Source organism: Grampus griseus, assembly GCF_964374135.1.
Source record: "Grampus griseus genome assembly, chromosome: 10".
Classification (NCBI taxonomy): Eukaryota; Metazoa; Chordata; class Mammalia; order Artiodactyla; family Delphinidae; genus Grampus; species Grampus griseus.
In genome coordinates, this window is record NC_139004.1 from 35268975 (window position 1) to 35291691 (window position 22717).

Sequence of the window (22717 nt, forward strand, 5' to 3'; positions counted from 1 at the left end):
ATCTTCCCGGACCAGGGCTCGAACCCGTGTCCCCTGCACTGGCAGGCAGATTCTTAGCCACCACACCACAAGGGATGCTCTAATAAATCACTTCTTATCTTAAAAAAAATTAAAAAATAAAGCAGGAGCACACAGCTACATTATATCTGTCATAATATTCTCCAGAGCCCATATTTTGATACCCAAAAATATTAACTTAAACGGGCTTTCCCATGCATACATGAATGCTGTCATAAAAAGACAGTTCTTAAGAGCAAAGGAGTGTGCTCTGGCTGTCCAGGGACACACACTGTCAGCACCTTCTCCCATAGAGAGAGGAGCATCAAAGATACTCAGCAGGGCTTTCCTGGTGGCGTAGTGGTTGAGAGTCCGCCTCCCGATGCAGGGGACATGGGTTCGTGCCCCGGTCCAGGAGGATCCCGCATGCCGCGGAGCGGCTGGGCCCGTGAGCCATGGCCGCTGAGCCTGCGCGTCCGGAGCCTGTGCTCCGCAGCGGGAGAGGTCACAACAGAGAGAGGCCCGCGTACCGCCAAAAAAAAAAAGATACTCAGCAGTGAGAGGATTTGTCTGATAAGCTTGGCACAAGATAATGATGGCAAATACTTCCAGAATATTTTTGTACTGAGTACCATTCTATTTATAAATATGATACTTGCCTTCTTAATAGCTTCAAGTTCAGCCACATAATACTGAAGAATAAGCTCAATGGTGTGGTTTATTTCTAATTGAAGACAGGGAATGTTCAGTTTTTGGAATCTAAAAGCAATTGAGGGTGAATAATGTAAAAATAAATGAGAAACACACTTAATTGTTGCAATCCTAAAAATCCATTCACTCATTTGACAGATATTCACACCAGGCCTCATGCATTGCCCTAGGTTACAGTGATGGACAAGACAGGTGTGGTTCCAGCCCTCTTGGAGCCAATGATTACCTTACGGAAAAGGCAGAGATCAGTCAGGAGTGACATAAATAATTATTTAAATTACAAGGGTGCCAGAAATGCATGTAACGGGGAACCCAGCCAAGTCTGAGTAGTCAAGAAAGACTTCCTTGAAAAAGTGACATCTGAACTGAGATTAAAAAGATGAGTGGGGAGCTGGCTTAGCAAAGATGGAGGGGAGCTGAATGAATGTCCCCTTGCCAATATTACTGCTCACGTCATCCCAAATAGGCATAATGATATCATGATTTTGCCAGCCAAATGTCACTTCCACTAAGAGACTAAGTTATGCATAGGAAGTACTAGAACCATAACTTTCTGATAATAAAATGAGTTGACACCAGCATACCATAGGTAAAAAGAGAGAGACAGAGACAGAGAAATTGCCAAGAAAATGGTACTGCCATCTGTTTGTACAGTACTGTCACTCATCAAAATCATTATATGTCTGTTTCAACTCTTATGATGGTCTCATGAGGTAAGGTTTCACAGGTATGATCCAGCATTAGAGAGATGGGAAAGTCAGATCCAAACCCAAAGTCAGACCCAAACCCAGATCCACTGGCTCTCAGGGAAGAATTTCAAAACGGTCCCTAACATGGGTAGTGAGCCCTTCCTGAGCTGCAAGAAAACGGCTTCTGGTCCAGCCCATCCTTCTAATCCAGGCTTTCCTGCCCTTTAGGGGAGCACCGCTGTCAGGACTAGAAGGAAAGGCAGCTACAGAAGCACTCAGGAGGAAAAACAGAAAGTTTGGGGACCTACTATTCTTAGATAATTTCACTGTTAGAAATCTTTTCAGTATGCAGAATTAAACATTATTTGTTCCCTTTCCAATAACACTTACGAAATTAACCTTAACATATTACATAGCTGGGGGAAAATGTGAAATCACTTCCTTATTGAAAGATTTTCCGCTACCAAAAAATGCAATGAAAATTGAAAATGAAAAATATCATACTATATTTCAATTTTCACCAGTCTATTTAATGGTAATTGGGAGATTACTGTTTATAAGTTTTAAAGTTTACATAGGAGAGATTTCCAAAATTTTTTTCAAATTGTTATTTTCAGCTATAAAGTTATCCCACCTAGAAACTATACTGCTTAATGCATTATAAATACCTCTGAAGCAGCTGAAGAGCCTGCTGAGAAGACAAAATTTTTCCAAAAGTACTGTTCATAAATGCCTGTATTTGTACCTGAAATGCAATATTAATGTTTGAATGATTTTTTGAGTTAAGGAAAAGATTAGTTTTGTTTAACAACAATGAATGATTCTCCTACAGAATCAAAATACGAGCCTTAAATACATCTACCACCTAAGCATCTAGAACTGCACTGTCTGGTATGGTGGCCACTGGCCACATGTTTCTACTGAGCACTTAAAAATGTCACTACTTCTAAGTGAGATGTGCTATAAATGTAAAATACACACAAAACTTCAAAGACAGTATGAAAAAAGAATATCTCATAATGGTTTTTATTAGTGACATGTTAAAATGATAATATTTTGAATATGTTGGGTTGAATAAAGTATATCATTAAAATTAACATCACCTACTTTTTTTACTTTTATGCACGTGGCTACTAAAAAATTAAAATCATATATGTGGTTTGCATTTGCCGCTCATTATTTATTGGATGTTGACCTAGAGAATTTATGAAAGGAGTGTAAGTCCCTTACAAAGTACATTTTTTGGGGAGATTTAGGATTTCTTAGCATGTCGGTAGAGCAGTGTAATGACACTATAGACACCCAACGTGAACAGGTGTCATTTTCTAACACTGCTGCTCTCAGAAACCTCTTTGCCACGCTAAGGAGGAATAAGAAGCCAAAAATGTTCTTCCAAGACTCCCACCATCCCGAGCAGTGAACTCCAAACTCCTGGTGCCCAACTGACGGAACTGAAGCACTCCACAAATTACTTTCACTTATAGATTATATTGGTACTGTCTACAAATACATACTACACCCATTAATCAAACATTGGAAAAGGAAGAAAAGTTAAAACACTGACATATCTTTTTAGATACTAAAAACTTAATATGGCCTCTAAATTTACTGAAAGCTAAACTTGTATCTAAGACCACAGTTAAGGCTTTATAACATATAATCTTATTAATGAATCATAAAAATAATTCAAGCAATAAGTTTTTTAAAAAACACAAATTCTCACTGCTATCAAGATATAACTCCCAAAACCAAACATGAAAAGTAAAAAGTAAAATATATCTTCCTATCAGAGTCTAACTTTCAAAAACTGAAAGGAAATTTGTGTCAAAAAGAAAAAGTGTTGTTGCTAGAATTTTAGGATCTTTTAAATTTATATTGCACAAATTACATGTAATATAGTTTTTAGAGAGTCTTGAGAAAAAATATATCATCTTCCTCACCTTCTTGGCAAGGATTTAAGACTCAGGAAGTGGGCAGGGTATATTCTTGTCCCTCTCTGTGTCTCCAAGACATTCTGCAGCAAAGAGGAGACCATTCCCTGGGGCTACACCTGGGTTAACAGTTTTCAGTAAGAGAGTAACTGAAGTCATATTAGCCCAAAAGGTGAGAAAGAAACCTGTTACAGTCTCATCCCTCTGGTGTCCCTTCAGCTACGACAGACAGGAGGAGGGTCTCTTCAGAGTCATCCTCTAAGCTGCAGAGAGAATGTGGCCATAAAGCGCAGTGCCAAGGGAAGAGTGTTCCATTGTCCTAATCTGCTCTCAAATCTTCTCACACTGAACAAAGAACAAGGCCTACGAATTCTTACACAGGACAAGTGACACTAGTCCTTGGCACAACAAAAATCAAATATATTTTTTAATGCACATTAAAAATAAACCCAGCTACAATAAGCCCTTTGGGCTTCTGGTTAGTTACTGATATCTTTTATTGAATAAGCTCATTTTTCATTTTAAAAAAAAAAGAAAACATTTTGTGGGCTGGTTAGAAAATTATTCATGCTGGCAAATATTTTTGATCAACTTGCAAGAGTAATTTGTAATAAATAGTAAATATGTGAATTTCAGTACTATTGATTACATTTCAGCTTTACTAAATCAAAAGTATGTATAATTACTTACCTCTAAAGCCTTGATTTTTGCCGTGAAATCTAAGTAATCCATGTCAAATTCTGTCCTTCTTGGATCCAAAATATCATACTGCTTTGTCTTAACCCCTTGATATATATTTTTGAATTTTATTGCCATAATGTCTATTCCCTCTATGGGAGAATTGCTCAAGGCTGAATATGTTTGCACAGTAGTTATCATTTCTGTAATCTTAAAAAGAAAAGTGTTACTTTAGTTTAAAAGTTAGAAATTAGCACCCTTCCCTAGAATTAACTCTTAGTGAATTAACGATTTTTAAAAAACAAGCCAATAAACAGGCTTTAGAATCATTTAAGGTAAAACCAACCAGAGGAGATAAAACAGAAGACAAATTTCTGTTCCAGTCATTACTACCCTTAGACTATTTAAGATGGAGGATGTTCTGCCATAAGTAGAGAGAGTTTAGAGCCTTTCTCAGAATCTGATCACCTTGTCTTCCAAGAGGAGGTGGGGTGGTGAGGGACAGTGAGTAAAAGCCCTTGCAGATGTCTAAATAGTTTCAGCATTTTGTTCTGGAGAATGTTCTGAAAATCGTTTCACTGGATCACTGGATTCAAAAGTGTTACCATTTTTCTGGCCCTCACCATAGTTCTGATATGTAACACTAGCATAATTCCACATTCAGGCAAAGGAAAGGTCACACAATCCTGAAAGACGACCGTAGTCACTTCTGACCCCTAAAGAACCCTGGAAAATCCTCACAATGAACTTTATTTCAGAAACAGCTGGTTCCATCTCAACGTACCAACACCACCTACTTCACCAAAAAAAAAAAAGTCTTTCATGTCCACAGGCTACTCAGTTCCTTAATATTCATCAAAATGATTCCCCATTTTGATTCCTGCTCTGGAAAACAATCCTCAAAGCTTCCCACTCCTTCGTTTCTCTCCCACAAGTGTTCAGGGTGAGAAGAAAACTAAAGACAGAGCTCTGGGAAACCAAATTCATCAATATTGGGAAACCAATATTCACCAAAATTTACATGGCAGGAACAGGAAGAAGAAACAAGGGATATTATACACAATTCTGGTTCTTTAGGGCAGACTAACACTCAATGCACCAAGTCTCCATCTACCAAAAAAGATGCATTTCAGGCACCCTAAGCTGACACACTAGCACTTTCCTCCTCACTTGTTCCTTAAAGGTCCCCAACATCTCTGCCCAACTCTGAGGTCTTGGTTCTCCAACCCCAAGCTCAATCCTATCTGTCCTTTGACTTTCGTACTTGGTCATCCTGACATCTGGATCTGAGCTTTCCCTAACAGGCTCTGGCTTAGCCTGCCCTTCTGTCTCTCCTCTTCAACTATTTAAGAGCTCATAGGGGCAGTCCCACAGTGGTCCCTGCTGTGCCCCACTCAGCAGGGGAAGCCCACCAAGGCAGTTCAGTAACCACCTCTAGAGGATTATAAAAATTCTGGCCACATTTCAGGGTAACTATTATGCCCCACCTTTAAGAATCTGGACACCAACATCCACCAATTACACCTGGGAGAGATGCCAGTCAGCCAAGGAATTCTTAGCACAGGGGAGTTGGAATAACCTAGTAACCAGGATGCACTTCAAGTAAGGCCCCTAGGGAGTGCTGCGTTGGCTCTGACTGCTGAGCCTTTGTGGCATGAAGTTGTATCCTTAAGACTACAGGCAGGGCTTCTCCAGAGGTAAGGCAGGAGGAGTAGCTAATGTAGCTGGCCATTATTACCCACTCCCTCTAGCATCAGGAATGCTTGGGCTGCTGCTCTACAGATGGAAGTTCATTATGCCCAGCATTATACCTGCCACCAAAGATCTTTACTGCACATGGGCTAATAATTAAGGTCCAGCCAGGAAACTCTACCAAATGTAAAACTGCACCCAAGTTAGCAAGGGCCCCCGCTCCTGGAAAAATGAACAGTAACCAGGACTCACCTCCAGGTTTACATCCTAATGGTTTCAGAAATGTTAAACATTTCTGTAGAACAGGTCCTGACCAACGGGGCTTATTATTCATTTACCCCATGCCAATATCATTCTAAATTGGACACTTGTCCCCAAGAAATCCTCACTGTTCACAAAACAGCCTCACACAACATATTCCCAGATGCGGCACCAAAAGCACAAGCAACAGAAGAAATACTTGATAAATTGGACTTCATCAAAATTTAAAACTTCCTGCTTCAAGGAATTCCCTGGCGGTCCAGTGGGCAAGCCTCCACCCTCCCAATGCAGGGGGCCCAGGTTCGATCCCTGGTCGGGGAACTAGATCCCGCATGCATGCCACTAAGAAGTCCATATGCTGCAACTAAGAGCCAGCATGCTGCAACGAAGATCCCACGGGCCGCAACTAAGACTCAGTGCAGCCAAAATAAATAAATAAATAAATAAATATTAAAGCAAAACAAAACAAAACGTCCTGCTTCAAAGAACACAATCAAGAAAGTGAAAAGATAACCTGTAGAAAGAGAGAAAATATTTGAAAACCATATCTGATAAGGGACTTAAGACCCAGAATATATAAAGAACTCTTATAAACTGAACTACGAAAACACAAATAACTAAATTTAAAACGTGCAAAGAATTTAAATAGAAATTTCTCCAAAGAAGAAATACAGATGGACAATAAGCATTTAAAAAGATGCTCAACACGGGCTTCCCTGGTGGCACAGTGGTTGAGAGTCCGCCTGCCGATGCAGGGGACACGGGTTCGTGCCCGGGTCCGGGAAGATCCCACATGCCACGGAGCGGCTGGGCCCGTGAGCCATGGCTGCTGAGCCTGCGCATCCGGAGCCTGTGCTCCGCAACGGGAGAGGCCACGACAGTGAGAGGCCCGCGTACCGCAAAAAAAAAAAAAAAAAAAAAAAAAAAAAAAAAAGATGCTCAACACCATTAGTCATCAGGGAAATGCAAATCAAAACTACAATGAGATGTCACTTCACACCCACTAGGATGGCTAAATTCAAAAAGACAGACAATAAGTGTTACAAGGATGCAGAGAAATTGGAACCCTCATACATTGTTTATGAGACTATAAAATGATGCAACTACTTGGAAAAACAGTTTGGCACTTCCTCCATAAAGGTAAACATGGAGTTATTATCTGACCCAGCAATTCCACTCCTACACATATACTCAAAAGAAATGACAACATATGTTTACACAAAAACACATACATATATATTCATAGCAGCATTAGTCGTAATAGCCAAAAAGTAGAAAAACCCAAATGTCCACCAACAAATGAATGGATAAGTAAAATATGGTATATCCAAATGATGGAATATTATTCAGCAATAAAAAGGAATACTACAACATAGATGAACCTTGAAAATATTATACTAAGTGAAAGAAGCCAGTCACAAAAGACCACATATTATATGATTCCATTTATATGAAATGTCGAGAATAGGCAAATCTATAGAAACAGAAAGTAGATTAGCAGGTGCTTAGGGCTGGGTAGAGGGGAGAATGGGGTATCACTGCTAATGGGCACAGGGTTTCTTTTAGTGGGAATGAAAATATTCTAAAATTAGATGGTGGTATGGTTGCACAATCCTGTGAATATATTGGAAAATATTGACTTGTACACTTTAAATGAATACATTATATGGTATGTGAATTATATCTCAGTTAAGCTGCTAAAGAAACAAACAAAAAACAGCCCCACTCAGTAACTTGGTTTTGTTCATCACCCATACTTTCCTATCCTGGCATGTACAGGAAATGCCCTTCAACTTGTGAAATGCCCCCCACCAATTTCCAACAAATGACGAGCAGACTCCTGTTATTAGGACCTAGGGAGTTGGCAGAATGGTAGGGCCATGGGGAGGGTGGTACCTAGATGATATCTTTGTAGGCTTTGCAAAGGTTGATTCGAAGAAGCCTCTGATATGGGCTGCCCTGTATCCCCTGGAAAAACATCACTCCTCTCCAGCCAGTCCTAATCAATGAATGAATCAAAGGTGCTGAAGGGCTTCCCTGGTGGCGCAGTGGTTGGGAGTCCGCCTGCCAATGCAGGGGACACGGGTTCGTGCCCCTGTCCAGAAAGATCCCATATGCCGCGGAGCGGCTGGGCCCGTGAGCCATGGCTGCTGAGCCTGCGCGTCCAGAGCCTGTGCTCCGCAACGGGAGAGGCCACAGCAGTGAGAGGCCCGCGTACCGCAAAAAAAAAAAAAAGGGTGCTGAAGTTTCTAACCCATATCCGCCCAGCAAAGACATTGCCCATACAATCTCTATGTTTAGACCATATATATGGCCTAGTAAGAGAAGGTGCTCACACATCCAGATATGACACAACTACTGGGTTCTGCCAGATATTGCAGATATGTCACCTCACACCTTTTCTCAGCCTGATAAAATGGTTAAGAGCAGAGGCTTTAAGTTCAAGCTCTATAGGTAAAGATAGAATTGAGGTCTCAAGAGAAGTGAAAGTCTGCAATAGCTTTTGTGAGACAGGCAGAAGATAGTAATTAGGAATGAAAAAATAAGTTATAAAAAATGCAGTAGGGCTTCCCTGGTGGCGCAGTGGTTGAGAGTCCGCCTGCCGATGCAGGGGATGTGGGTTCGTGCCCCGGTCCGGGAAGATTCCACATGCCACGGAGCAGCTGGGCCCGCGAGCCACGGCCGCTGAGCCTGCGTGTCTGGAGCCTGTGCTCCGCAACGGGAGGGGCCACAACAGTGAGAGGCCCGCGTAACGCAAAAAAATTAAAAAATAAAATAAATAAAATAAAATGCAGTAATCTATGAGTGATAGTGGATGAGTCAGATCAATAGTAAGACAAGAGATCTGGAAAAATAATTCTCAGTGATGCTACATAAAGTATGAAATAACTGGAAAGGTACGGTTGGTAGTGGCAACTGTGGCTGCACGACGCTTACCTTCTCCAGTCTTTTGCAGAAAGCTTCAAATTTTCCAAATATATACATTTCTGAAACCTCAAAAGATTTTTCCCCTGAGGATTCTAAAATCTGTTTCCTTGTTTTGTGAAAAGATGTCTGATATTCCTTGAATAGAAAAATGCAGTCCTATGAGAGATTTAAAAGGGGTATAATACATAGTGAGACACTTGTTTATGAGTGAAATATTCAAAAATTCTATCCTCACACAAAACTGATCACATCAACCCCTCAATAGGGGCTGCCGCTGTTAACATTGAAAATTCAAGTTCTCTGCCCACACATTGAAAGGCCTATGAAAATCAATACAGTTTTTTTTCTATTTTACAATATAGTCTCATCTTCTTTATCCTCATTATTTCCCCTTAACTCTTATCCTTATCAAAGTTACCACATACACTATTTGTTGTCATGTTTTCATGGCTAATCAGAGCTCCCAGGAGGCCAAAAATTATGTATCAATTCTGTCTATTTTCAATTATCTATCTAGTCAGTTGGCATCTTTTAATCAGCATTATTCACATACAGGTATAAAAAACATTAAGACTGTGCAATACTGATTTATCATCCAACTGTCAGTTCTCCATGAGGAGATCATAAAGTCTTTGATGGGTGCATTGCTGAAATCCTAATATTTGACTACAGCTATACCAGGTCAGTTCAACCAGGCTAAAAAAGGAGGACATTGTCACTAGGCTCCAGTAGGAACTTACTGTCATGTCCAGCTAACCAAACCATCTTAAAAAAAAAATAATGTTAAACTTTTTCAAAGCCACCAATGGCCAGTCAAATCTTTAACATAATGCCAGCTCCCTGGTTCTGACTCTTCCATCTCCCTCTTCACTCTATAAGGACCTTTGTGCTTACGTTGGTCCCACTTAGATAATCCAGGATAATCTCTCCAACCTTAATTCCTCCTGTAACCTTAATTCCCCTTGACATTTAATATAACATAGTCACAAATTCCGGGGATCAGGATGTGGACATCTTTATTCTGCCTGCCTCAGCCACTAAGTCAGAATCTCTGTGAGTCAGATTCAGGAAGCCATACTTTCAACCAGTTGCCCAGGTGATTCTATAAACATTCAAGCTTATATAACTAGTCTCATACCTACTTCTAGCTATGATACGCCTCCCCACCTCTCAATCTCTAAAACAGAATCATTACTCTCTTCGAGGTCACTGATTATTTTTCCACTTATTAAACAAAAGTTTAAGGACTTCCCTGGTGGTCCAGTGGTTAAGACTCCAGGCTCCCAATGCAGGGGACCCGGGTTTGATCCCTGGTCAAGGAACTAGATCCTGCATGCTGCAACTAAAAAAATCCAGCATGCCACAATGAAGATCTCGCATGTGCCAATAAAGATGCCAGCGCAGCCAAATAAATATTTTAAAAAAAGAAAGTTTCTTGGTGCCTACCATATGTTAGGAACTCCTTGAGATGCTAGGAGTACAGATAAGATCCCTACCCTCCTGGAATATGCCATCTAATAGGAATTACTTTCTATTACTTCTTCTTCACCAACCAATTCCTTCCTGTTGGACAGATAACATCCTAAATAACAATTCTTCTCATTGCTTCCTCCAACTCATCTGAAAATTATTCCCCAAAACTATACAATAAAAGTTTCCTGAAAAAATTTCAGATGTAGTAGAAAGCAAGTTAAACTAGAATGCAGAAAACCAAGCTTTCATTTCTAATTCAGTAAGTAAATGGCTAGTGACTTGAAGCATATTAAAACAATTATGAGAATAAATTGCTAAGTTCTATGTCAAGAGTCCTGGTTTCTGCCAATTGGACAATTTGGGGGGAATGATTTCTCACTCCCACTCCCAAAATTAACCCTGGAGAAACTATAGAGGGAAACATGGAATCCAGCAAATAACAATAACAATGAAAACAGAAGTGATAAACTCCTGGGAGGAGGATGGGTTGTTCTGAATCTGAGGATTAAGTGAGCAAGAATGATTAAGAAAACAGAGAAGATAAGTAATATTGTTAATGAATAAGGGGACATATTACATAACAAGGCAAAGATTAGTAAGAGAATATTGTCAACATTATGCCAATAAATTACAAATTTTAGAAAAATTGAAGAAATTCCTCAAAAATATAAACTTACAAAAACTGTCTCAAGAAGAAATAGAAAGAATAGTCAAATAACTAGTTTTTTTAAATGAAGCAATATGTATTCATAAAACATATATATAAGGGATTAATATCTAGAATATATAAAGAACTCCTCCAACTCAACAAAAACAGAACCCACTTCAAAAATGAGTAAAGGATTTGAATAGCCATGTCTCCAAAGAAGATATACAAATGGCCAATAAGCACATGAAAAGATGCTCAACCATCACTAGCCATTAGGGACATGCAAATCAAAACACAATAAGATACCATTTCATATGCATTAGGATACCTATTACCAAAAAAAAGAGAAAATAACAAGTATTGGCACAGTGTGGAGAAACTGGAACTCTTGTGCATTGCTGGTGAGAATGTGAAATGGAAGAGCTGCTAGGGAAAACAGTATGGTGGTTCCACAAAAAGTTAAAAACAGAACTGCCATATGATCCAGCAATTTCACTTCTAGGTATATACCCAAAATAATTGAAAGCAGAGACTCAAAGAGATCATTAAACAGCAGTGTTCATAGCAGCATTATTCACAATAGTCGGAAGGTGGTAACAAATGTCTATCAAAAGACGAATGAATAAACAAAATGTGGTCTATCCATACAATGGGATATTACTCAGCCATAACGAAATGAAATTCTGATACACGCTACATCTTTCAGGTATATTTACTGGATACATTTTCAAAGCTCATTCCAAAAGCTTCTGTGCTTCTGTTGTCAAGAGGTGAAATCTGCACATGGATTTCCAAATTGTTCTGAGGTGTTATATTGACAGTCTGAGGCTCTACTCCACACAGTATGTCGTCTTTCTGATGAGGGCCAAGTTTTGGGAGACGGTTCTTTGCCAATAAAATCTTTGGCAGTTCTTTTGACTTCCAGAAGTAGAATGCGTGTTCATGTACTTGGCAATAACTTCCCATCTTGAATTTGTCCCAGCAAGAAAGAGGCTCACAGTTTTAATTAGCAATTGCAGATCAATTCTCTTCTGACAAATTTTTACTGCCATTTCCACCTTCAACAGTTGATGTCTCTGCATTCTTAGATACTTGGCACACACAAGCCTCAATTTCCTCTTTCTCTTTTCTAATTTGCTCATTAATTTCTTCTGTTTTGGCAGAGCAGCAATTCCTATTTCTTTTGTAGGTGATGTGAACGTTTCATTTAAATACAGTAAGCTTGCAAGTTCGAGCCTATCGCAAAGTTTTTCCACTTCTTCCATCATTTTAACCGGCTTTATCTCATCATCAGGAAAGTAATTCCAGGTCTTCCATGAATTTTGAAGTTTTTGCTACCTTTCTCTTTTCTTATATAATTGACATATAACATTATATTAGTTTCAGGCATACAACATAATGATTTGATATTGCCTTTCCCTCTTAATGGCTTTTTTTCCTGGTTATCCTTTTTCTTCTTTGCCAGTAATGCCTTTTGTCTAACTTCCTCTTTCTCCTTACCTATCCAAGCAGCTCCTAATTCACCTCATCTCTGCTTTTCTTTAGCTTCTTCCTTCTTCAATTTTCCTTCAGCTTTTGCTTTTTCCTCTGCTTCTTTCTTGGCTTTTTCTTTTTCTTTGAATTTTTAAAATCCTTGCATCACAGTTATATGCATTATCATCTAACATTCAATTCATTTCTTCTTTTTCCTTTGTGCCCTTGCTGCTCTGTTCTGCTTTTCAATCTCTCTCCTTTCATCATGACATTCTGCTTTTTTTCCTTCATTTAAATAAGAAAAATTCTCTCCAGTAATAAAAATTATGCCAGCAGGAATAAAATGCCTCTGCATCATCAAATGATGAATTCATATCACCAAGTTTAGGAACTTTTTCTTTTTTACCACCTGTAATGCATTTCAAACACTTGGGAAAACACTTAGAAGAAATTGTCCTTTGCTTCACTTTTCTAAGGAACTGAGTTATCAAAAGTAAGATCTACACTGTTAATTTCTCCTCTTTTCACTGACTCAGACATTTCATAAGTTTTAGTTATGCAAGTGAAGTTGTCATTATCTCCTTCTTTAACGGATTCACCAGCTGCTTTTGGTATTGTTTAGAACCACTGCTTTATGTGCTGCTTTGGTCTCTCTCTGCATAACTTTGTATTTTACATGAACAAATCCAAGAACTGCATAATGATTCTGGTTCTTCCAGTCGTTGAGATCAAGTGTTTTCAGGAAGAGAAACTATCCTAACTGCAATTCCTCATCTTCTGTTTCATTTAAGTACATCTTATGTTTCCTCTGACAACTCTTTCTTATCCTCCAGTTCCAGAGGTCAGAGAGTGGTGATGAGAGTGCTCAGGGCCAACCCTGCAAGCACAGCAGTTCACGTCCTAGGTGGAGGGCACTGAGCATCCTTTCTTGCTCTACCGCAACAGTCCCAGCCTCCCACCTAGGCTCTACGAAGCCCAGGAACCAGCACATGAAGAAAGCTAATAACCACTTCCAGATGGAGACTTGCTGGTATGGCCATTTCTTTCAGACTTTCAAAATAACAGATCGCTTTGATTTTCTACAAACTCTTCTAGAGGCTAGAAAAGAGGGGAGTACTTCCTTCCCCTCCTCCAGTCGTACTTATTCTGAGACCTTAGTGCCAGAAACACTAACAAGGACACTATGAGAAAGGAAAAATTACAGGCTATCTCTCTCATGAATATAGTTGCAAAAAGCCCTAAAGAAAATTGTAGCAAAGTGAAGTTAAGAATGTTTTTAAAAAGATAATTACACCATGACTAAGTCGAGTTTATCCTAGGGATATTAGAATAGTTTCATTTTAGAAAACCTAAAAATGTCATCTATAACATTAATAGATTGAGGAGAAAAATCTTATAAGCTCCTCAAAAATATGTGCTGAAAAATTTTTTCAAAACCCATTCATAACTTTTAATAATATCTCCTAGTACTAAAACTAGGAATAAAACTTCCTTGAATCTAATCAATGATGTATTAAAGCATCAAACTAAATGGGGAAATGTTAGAAGCATTTTCTTCTAAAAGAAGATCAGAATCAGATGCCAACTATTACCAGGTCCATTTAAGGATGCATGGCAATCCTAACCAATGCAAAAAGGCAAGAAAATGAAACTAACAGGGGCTGGAGTAAAAGATGGGGGCCAGAGCATATGAAATGGCACATGCGAGGTGTCTGATACAGGCAGCCATGGACAAGATGAGGATTAAATTATGCCCTAACAGGAGCACTAAGCATAAAGGGAAGTAGATAATTTTAATGAAGTTCTTCTTATATGCTCATGCTACCCTGTACAATGTTTTTTCAAAGTTAACATGCTTTGTCAATGAAAAAAGTAAGCAAAAGTGGGCCAGATGGTAAAAGCTTTACTTTATGAAAATAAAAATACTTATACAAACCTGAATTTTCTTTAGTACAACTGGTATTTCCTGATCCCATACGTGGTTAGTTCCCCCATCAGAAATATATGCTTTACATGCTGTCACCATTTGATTTGTTACCTAAAATAAATATAAGTCCAGAATAACTATAGGTAGAGAAAGAAATAAAATTTAAGTTTTTTAAATCACAAGCATAAAAATATGATAAATAGAAACCTTATGGAATGAATTAATTACAGAATATAAAAAACAAAGAAATATACATTCCAGGTAAAACAAAGAAAACCCAAAGTCACATTTACCTACTGTATTTAAGTCTACGTCACTGAGGCCATCAATTTCAAAGTCAACTATATTTTCTCTTTGTCTAGTTCTCCTCTAATTAGGTCTTGATCCAGCCCAACTGTGATTCTTCTCCATCCTTCAACATGCAAACTAAATATTAAGTTAACCACCTCTCACATCCCCCAAAATAAAGAAGGAAAAAAGAAAAAGCAAGACAGCCATTTAAATGGTCTGGAAGTTAAACCAAGATGGCAGGCTGACACACAGAAATTTTGGAGAATTCCTAAAATATGGAAATCACACAGTACCAAATCTACAGAGAAAAAAAAAAAAAGACTAGAGAAAGCTAGAACCCGGTTCTGGAGAAGGTTACTTGAAGGTAGAACTGTTATGGAAATTTTTCAAGATGGGAGACAATGTGAGGTAACCCTCAGTTGTAACCCTGAACACCGAATTTAGAGCAACTTGTACAGCAGGCAACAGCGACATATGCTGAAAGGACAAAGGTATGAGTGTGGACCACAGTCTTCGAGAAGTGTGGCCCAGGTAGCTACTGCACTCCCAGGAGGACATATCAGAGAAAAAGCTATTCTCACTCCCCTCCAAACAGTAAGTTATACTCCTTACTCACAAGAGACAGACAAAATAAACAGAACAGGGAGGCAAATCAGCAGTCTCAAACACAAAGATGGGCAGACAACCAAGAATCACCAAGCAACTGAAGAAAACAAACATGGTAACAGAAGCATTAAATTCAACAAAGAGAGAAAATACAGAAAAGATATATGTAAAATCTTTTAAAATATTTTTTATTAACTAAGTTTATAAGAAAGATATGAGAGGATTTTTACATCATAAAAGAAAAGAACTCGGAAATTGAATTTTTTTTTGATGCACCGACCAGCAATTGGGACATAAATGAACAGTCAATGAGTGAGCTGAAAGATCAAAGGACAAAGATGTACCCCCCCAAAAAAAAGTTAAGGAACATGGATTTTAGATTCAAGGGGAGAGACTAAATTGAATAGGTGGATAAGGAATAATCAGAGGTAAACAGGAAAACTTCCCAGGAATGAAAAGAGAGGAAAGTCTTGGGAATTAAACAACCCAGCAAGTATAGAACAAGATAAAGGTAAAAAGAACCACATCACTTTGAAATTTTAGAAGTTCAAGAATGAAGAAAAAATCCTACAAGCTTCCTGGGAGAATAAAATAGGTTTCCCACAAAGGAAAAAAAATCAGATTAGCATCAAATTTCTTATCAACAATTGTAGATAGTATACAACAGTATCTTTACAGTTCCAGGAAAAAATTATATTGAACTTAAGAATCTCAAACTAACATTTGAGTGGTTAAGACAAAATGAAGTGATTTTCAGACATGCAGGAATTCAGGGGGTTCACCACAGAACTACTGAAGAATTTTTTCCAGCAGAAGAAATAATAAATCCAAGGCAGAGGAAGATGTGGAAATCACAAAACAGAGGTGATCAAAAATACTAGCAATACTTAGATTTTAGTCTGATCACTTGTTGATTCATACAATGAAAACACAGTAATAATATGGAACTAGAAATCTCAATGTGGAACATGTAGCAAGGAGGAAGACAAGTGACAGGGAAGAATCCTAAGGTTCTTGCCTTGCTTGGGACATAGACAATGATTAAATCTATTCTTTGATCTAAAAGAAAGTTGAAATGTGACTGTTACGTTCTGCTTGAATCGTTTATAAGTAAATTCTACTCCTGTGTTTCTTGGATGATTTTTCCAATTATTTAAAATAATTAATCATATGGCACTAAATGGGAAGATTTTACATAAACCACAATGTGGGTGGGAGTAGCTAAAGAAGCATTATTTTTCCCTTGATCATTATGTAGAGTCCTTCTTCGTTTCTTGTAACAGTCTAGGCACAATTCTTAGCTCTTATGCAAAACTATTTGGAACAAATAAATTAGAAAATCATCAGTTACTTTTAAACAAAAAACCTGGGGGTTTACCTCTGACAAGCAGAAAGGTCCCCCTTCAATTAAGTACAACTGACTCCAGGCATGCCTTTCTTTTCTTTTCCACAAAGTATGAAAATCCAGAACTCTGAGAGGCACCCGAAGTTCCCAATTCCCTTCCCTAGCTCAGAGGGAAAGCACTGTTAACCTTTTCACAGGGTTACAATGTGATTTCTTCCCTTGGAAACTTACCTTGATAAACAATGAGGTCATTCTCTCCGAAGTATTATAATACCTTGACACACTGTGAATCATTTTGATGGCATTTATCAAATTTTGTATCCCATGTGCCATGGAAACCTAAAATTGAAATATATTAAGCATACATTTATATTTTTAATAACCCCCATCCTATAATATTCAAAACTCTAAACATACATAAAACAGTGTAACATTTTAATCTTAAAAGTCAAATTTTACTAAAAGCAACATGGTATCCTTGACTGGATACTGAAACAGAGAAAGGACGTGAGTTTTGACAAAGGTACCAAGGTATTGCAAGATATTAACAGGAGAAATTAGATGAAAAGAATTCTGTACTATCACGGCAACTTTTCTGTACATGTAAACTTAAAATTTTATTTAAAGATAAAATATTGGAGGTGAAAGTGATTTTAAGTATTAATAGCTCAACTTGCTCTTTTTAAGGATGAAGAAACTGATATCTTAAAGGGTAAAGTGACTAATGTATGGCCAGAAAGCTAATTAGAAACAGGGATCAGACTAGAACTCATTTCCTCATTATTCAACTCAATTCACCTTTCAGCAAACCTACTAAGTACCACGAAGTCCTGAGAATATTGAGAGAATTCCAAATATAAAGAAACTATCCTGGAGGAGGTCAAGGCAGGGTGGAAACGACACACACAGAGAAGTGAAATAGGTAGAACAGCCTAGAGCCATCAAGTAGAACAGCATAGAGCAAAGCAGAGCAAGTGCATCCGAGATATCAAACTATTGCTAATGTATATTGAATGATTACTATGCGCCAGGCACTAGGTGAAGAGCTTCACATATTATCTTAATTTATGTTGACAATGACCATTTTTAAAAATATTTATTTATTTATTTGGTTGCACTGGGTCTTAGTTGCGGCATGCGAACTCTCAGTTGCAGCACGCATGTGGGATCTCGTTCCCTGACTAGGCATCAAACCCCAGCCCCCTGCATTGGGAGCGTGGAGTCTTATCCACTGCACCACCAGGGAAGTCCCAACAATGACCATTTAAGGCAGGTTTGATTTCATGAGATCTAAAACATCACTGATTGTAAGACTGTACCACTGCTTTACAGTCTACTGAAGAAGGGAAAAAAATGCTCAAGATGGGGAGTCTAACTCCTACAGAAATCTAAGCCACCAAACGATGCATGAAATTAACAAGCCACGGAGAAAAAGACAGGAATAAAGCCTACCTGTCCCAATCCTGCTCCTTGGGGGAGGGGTGGAAAATAAACTATCCTGAGAACTTGTTCCACAAGCTGGGGCTCGCTCACTGTAGTCTGAATTCACACCCATGGTACCAAAAACAAAACAAACATTAGTTCTTTCCTTCCCTCGCAAGGAAAGAACTAATAATCTCAGATGGTGTCAAGTCACCTTCACAATGATTCATAAAACCTGACTGACTGTAAGTTGTGTTCTGAATACAGAGATGTTAAAATGTGAAAGAAAAGTCTTAGAATCTATAAAATAAAGTGTTATGATTATTCCCATTTTGCAAATGAGAAAATAGAGATGTAGAGTACCTTGTCCAAGGTCCTAGAGCTGTAGCATAACCACAGCTATGTGCCTGAGATTTTGAGATCCTGCTTTTAACCTTGATGTAACTCATAAATCACTATGGAAGAACAAGAGAAGGTCAGTGGCCTTCCCACCCTCAAGGAGCTAGACTTTTAATTGCTAGGACAATTTAAAATATATAAAAAGATTTTTTAATAGTGGTGGAATAAATAAGCCAGGAAGAACAACTACTTTTGAGTGTACTGTATGTCCTAGTTATGAGGTGTAACCATGACATAATGAAATCAATTTTATGTGGCTCATGGAAATTAGTATCGTCACTTTGTAGTTAACCCTGTATGTCAGAATTCATATTATACGTGTTACCTGTAGACCAAAAAGATTCTAATTAAAATATGCCTAGGAGTCCCTTCCACCCTCAATAAGGCAACTCTACAAAGAATGAAAAAGGCCTGGAGACAGTATCAAATGGGCCAACCGGGGAAATACCCTTCATCTGAATTTTAAACATCATTATTTATAATAGTAGCTCCTTGAGTGCACAGTTCTTACCTATACATAGTGTTCGCACATTTTATGCATAAAATATATTAGTCGATATGCCAATAGCACAATACCAAGATGATAAAATGAAACACAAAATTCATAAAATTTTATCAACAAGAAATGGAAGCATGAGTCCTCTACACTTTTCCTGCTCAACTGACAGTTACAAACTAAACAGCAGCTTCTGGTTTATTTTAAGGAGAATAAAGAAAATGAGAAAAAAAGAATTTTTGATTCCACAGAAATAGTTGGTATATGAGGGGGAAGAAATTATAAGACTTAATACTAACAGTACTTCTCTAATTTCAAAAGATAATGTTAGAAACATTCTTACATCAGAGAATGTAAAAAGCTCAATGATAACAATAATAATAAAGTACATGCATCGCTAGAGGAATTGAACAAAGTTTTTTAAATTACTAGGATGAAAAAAAAAATACTAGGATGAAAAAAAAAATACTAGGATGAAAAGAACTAAAACCAAAACTAAAAGATTTGAAAATTATATGAATTTAAATAAGTCTTTTGAATCAAGAAGTTGAAATTAGTATACCTTAAAATTTACAGGTCTTAGTAACAGCAAAAAGCATTATATCTTTCTTCCAAGTTTACTTTTTATAGTGAAAAGCTTTAAAATATATTTTTAAAAGTACAGAGATGTTATAATATTCATATACATTATTTTTGCATGTTTATTTTATTTATACAATTTTTAAAGGATATGTATTCTTTTATTATGTTGAGGTACATTCCTTCTATACTCTATTGAGAGCTTTTATCATGAAAGGGTGTTGTATTTTGTCAAATGCTTTTTCTGCATCTATTGAAATAATCATATGATTTTTATCTTTCATTCTATTAATGTGGTGTATCACATTTATCCATTTGCATATGTTGAACCATCTTTGCATCCCAGGAATAAATCCCCCTTGATCTTAGTGTGTGATCCTTTTAAATGTGCCGTGGAATTTGGTTTGCCACTGTTTTGTTGACAATTTCTGCATCTCTATTCATAAGGAATATTGACCTGTAATTTTATTTTCTTGAGGTGTTCTTATCTGGCTTTGGTATCAGTGTAATGCTAGTTGGGCACTTTCTCTTGCTCACTCCTGGGTCACTCACTCTAGGGGAAGCGAGTTGTCCTGTGCAAAGGCCCATGTGGTGTGCAATAGAAGTGGACCCTCCCCAGTCAGCCTCCCCTTCAGAAGAGACCACATCCCAAGACAGCAGCTTGACTGTGGCCTCATGAGAGACCCTGAAGCAGAGGTACTCAGCTATGCTGTCCCTGAATTCCTGACCTACAAAAACTGTGATATAATAAATGCTTATTGTTTTAAGCCACTCGGTTCTGGGGTAATTTGTTATGAAGCAATGAATAACTAATATATTTGTCTTTCTCAATTCACAAATCAGGTCATAGTTATGATAATGCTATATATTTAAATGTAGGTTAAAATAATAAATATAGTTTATAATTCATTACAGATATATAATAGGAAAAGATATCTTTTAAATAACTTTTCTGCAATATGTTTTTCCCAATATACACATATTAAATCGATTTTATGCGCTAATTTTTATTTTATTTTATTTAACATCTTTATTGGAGTATAATTGCTTTACAATGGTGTGTTAGTTTCTGCTTTATAACAAAGTGTATGCGCTAATTTTTTAAACTACACTTTAAAAAGAATACTTACTAGATCACAGTTATAGAGAGGCTGACACACTTTTTCTAGAGTGTACAAATATCTGACATTATCTTTTGATTCATTTGCTGTATCTGTGATTCTTGCATCCAAATCACGCCAATTCTAAGAAAAGAAAGTATAAGAGTCCTATGAAACACCCAAATATATCACTGTGCTAAGGTTTAATCATGAAATTCAAGCTGTCTTCCCTAATCATTCATATACTAAAAGAGTAGATATTTAAATGTGATTGATATATCTTTTTCTTATATTATTTAAGACTTAAAGTTATTATAAAAACCTTAAGTGACTTACTAAAACTGAAGGCTCATTCTGTTTGTAATTAACATTCTGTCTGTTGGCTTGAACCAGACCTGCTTCTACCTGGAGTGACTTTTCTAGGTTAGAAAAGTGACATTACATTATTCTGGGTCTTCAGGAAAGAAAATATTCCCATCAGCAAAGTGTATTTTTCATATCCAGAAATAATGTGCAGAGATGCTCAGGGACCATGGCCGTTTGCTTCATCCACCATATATAACAATTGATTAATAGCCATAGTAATAAAGGACTACTAGAATCAGAACAAAACAATATCTGAAACTTTCTGAGTGAGGGAAAGATAGAAACAAACAATTCTCAGGAGAATAAATGCAAATAGCAAATAAACTTTAAAAGATGCTCAACTTCATTATTAATAAGGAAAAGGCAAAATACAACAAGCCATTTTCCACATGTTGGACAGGCAAACAAAAATTTTTAACTGATAATAAGTATTAACAAAGTTGTGGAGTATACACCCTAGGGAAATGCTTGCTTGTAGGCGTGTAGAGGCTTTAACTGTAGTAATGTTTGTGAACACTTAGAAAAGGAACAATTTTCCTCAAAAAGTTAAACACATTGAGCCAGAAATTCCACTCCCAGGTATATACAAGAAAAATGACAACATATGTCCACACAAGAACGTGTACCAGGGGCTTCCCTGGTGGCACAGTGGTTGAGAGTCCGCCTGCCGATGCAGGGGACACGGGTTTGTGCCCCGGTCCGGGAAGATCCCACATGCCGCGGAGCGGCTGGGTCCGTGAGCCATGGCCGCTGAGCCTGTGCGTCCGGAGCCTGTGCTCCGCGGCGGGAGAGGCCGCGGCAGTGAGAGGCCCGCGTACCGCAAAAAAAATTAAAAAAGAACGTGTACAAGAATGTTCACAGCAGCATTATTCATAATAGCCAAAAAATAGAGATAATGCAAATATCCATAAACTGATAAACAAAATGTGGTGTTATCTATAAAATGGAACATTATTCAGCTGTGAAAAGGAATAATTACTGATACATACTACAACATGGATAAACCTTGAAAACATTATGCCAAGTGAAAGAAACCAGTAACAAAAGACCACATATTATATGATTCCATTTATATGAAATGTCCAAAACAAGCAAATCTATAGAGATAAAAAGTGGATTGGTGGTTACTTAGGGCTAGAATGAGGGGAAGGAGACAGATGGAGATGGGAGGTGATAGCTAAAGAGTACAGGGTTTCTTTTTGAGGTGATAAAATGTTCTAAAATTGATTGTGGTGATGGTTGCACAACTCTGTGAATGTACTAAAAACCACTGAATTTTGCTCCTTAAATGGCAGAAATGAGTAATATGTGAATTATATCTCAAGACTGTTGAAAAAAAGAAAGGAAACAATTTGTCTAAAAACAAGAAAATGATTAAATAAAACCTGATGCATTAACATTATGGAAAACGAAATAGCCTGATCTGATAGGTATAACTCTCCAAGATATGCTGCTGGGGGGACCAGGGAGTTAAAGAAAAACAGAGTATGATGATGCCATGTAATTTTAAAAATTTAGAAACACAAAACAAATATATATATATATATATATATATTTTTTTTTTTTTTAAGGAAGAAACAGAAAAGGACCTGGAGAGAATCAAGCTAAACTGTTAATAAATAGGACCTCTAGGAAAGGAGATGAAATAGTGGGGATGAGATGTAAGATAGAGGACATTTTTGCTTTTGACTTTCTATATAGTCC

The 22717-nt window shown here is 37.6% G+C and overlaps 1 protein-coding gene and 1 pseudogene across 2 annotated transcripts in view; both read right to left on the reverse strand.

Annotated features, from left to right (window-relative positions):
* DNAH8 (dynein axonemal heavy chain 8) overlaps positions 1-22717 on the reverse strand; it is a gene marked incomplete at its 5' end in the record, with an annotated part of 322388 nt that overhangs the window by 278762 nt on the left and 20909 nt on the right. Inside the window, 7 exons of the mRNA XM_082664076.1 lie at positions 657-756; positions 2066-2142; positions 4019-4216; positions 8897-9043; positions 14419-14520; positions 16883-16990; positions 20678-20791. Of these exons, the coding sequence (XP_082520202.1) occupies positions 657-756; positions 2066-2142; positions 4019-4216; positions 8897-9043; positions 14419-14520; positions 16883-16990; positions 20678-20791 (846 nt within the window). The remainder of the gene's footprint in view (positions 1-656; positions 757-2065; positions 2143-4018; positions 4217-8896; positions 9044-14418; positions 14521-16882; positions 16991-20677; positions 20792-22717) is intronic.
* On the reverse strand, positions 11648-13278 carry LOC309829070 (dnaJ homolog subfamily C member 2-like; annotated as a pseudogene). The gene is made up of 2 exons: positions 12422-13278; positions 11648-12343 (listed from the first exon to the last, which is right to left on the reverse strand). The product of its transcript is annotated as a dnaJ homolog subfamily C member 2-like (transcript).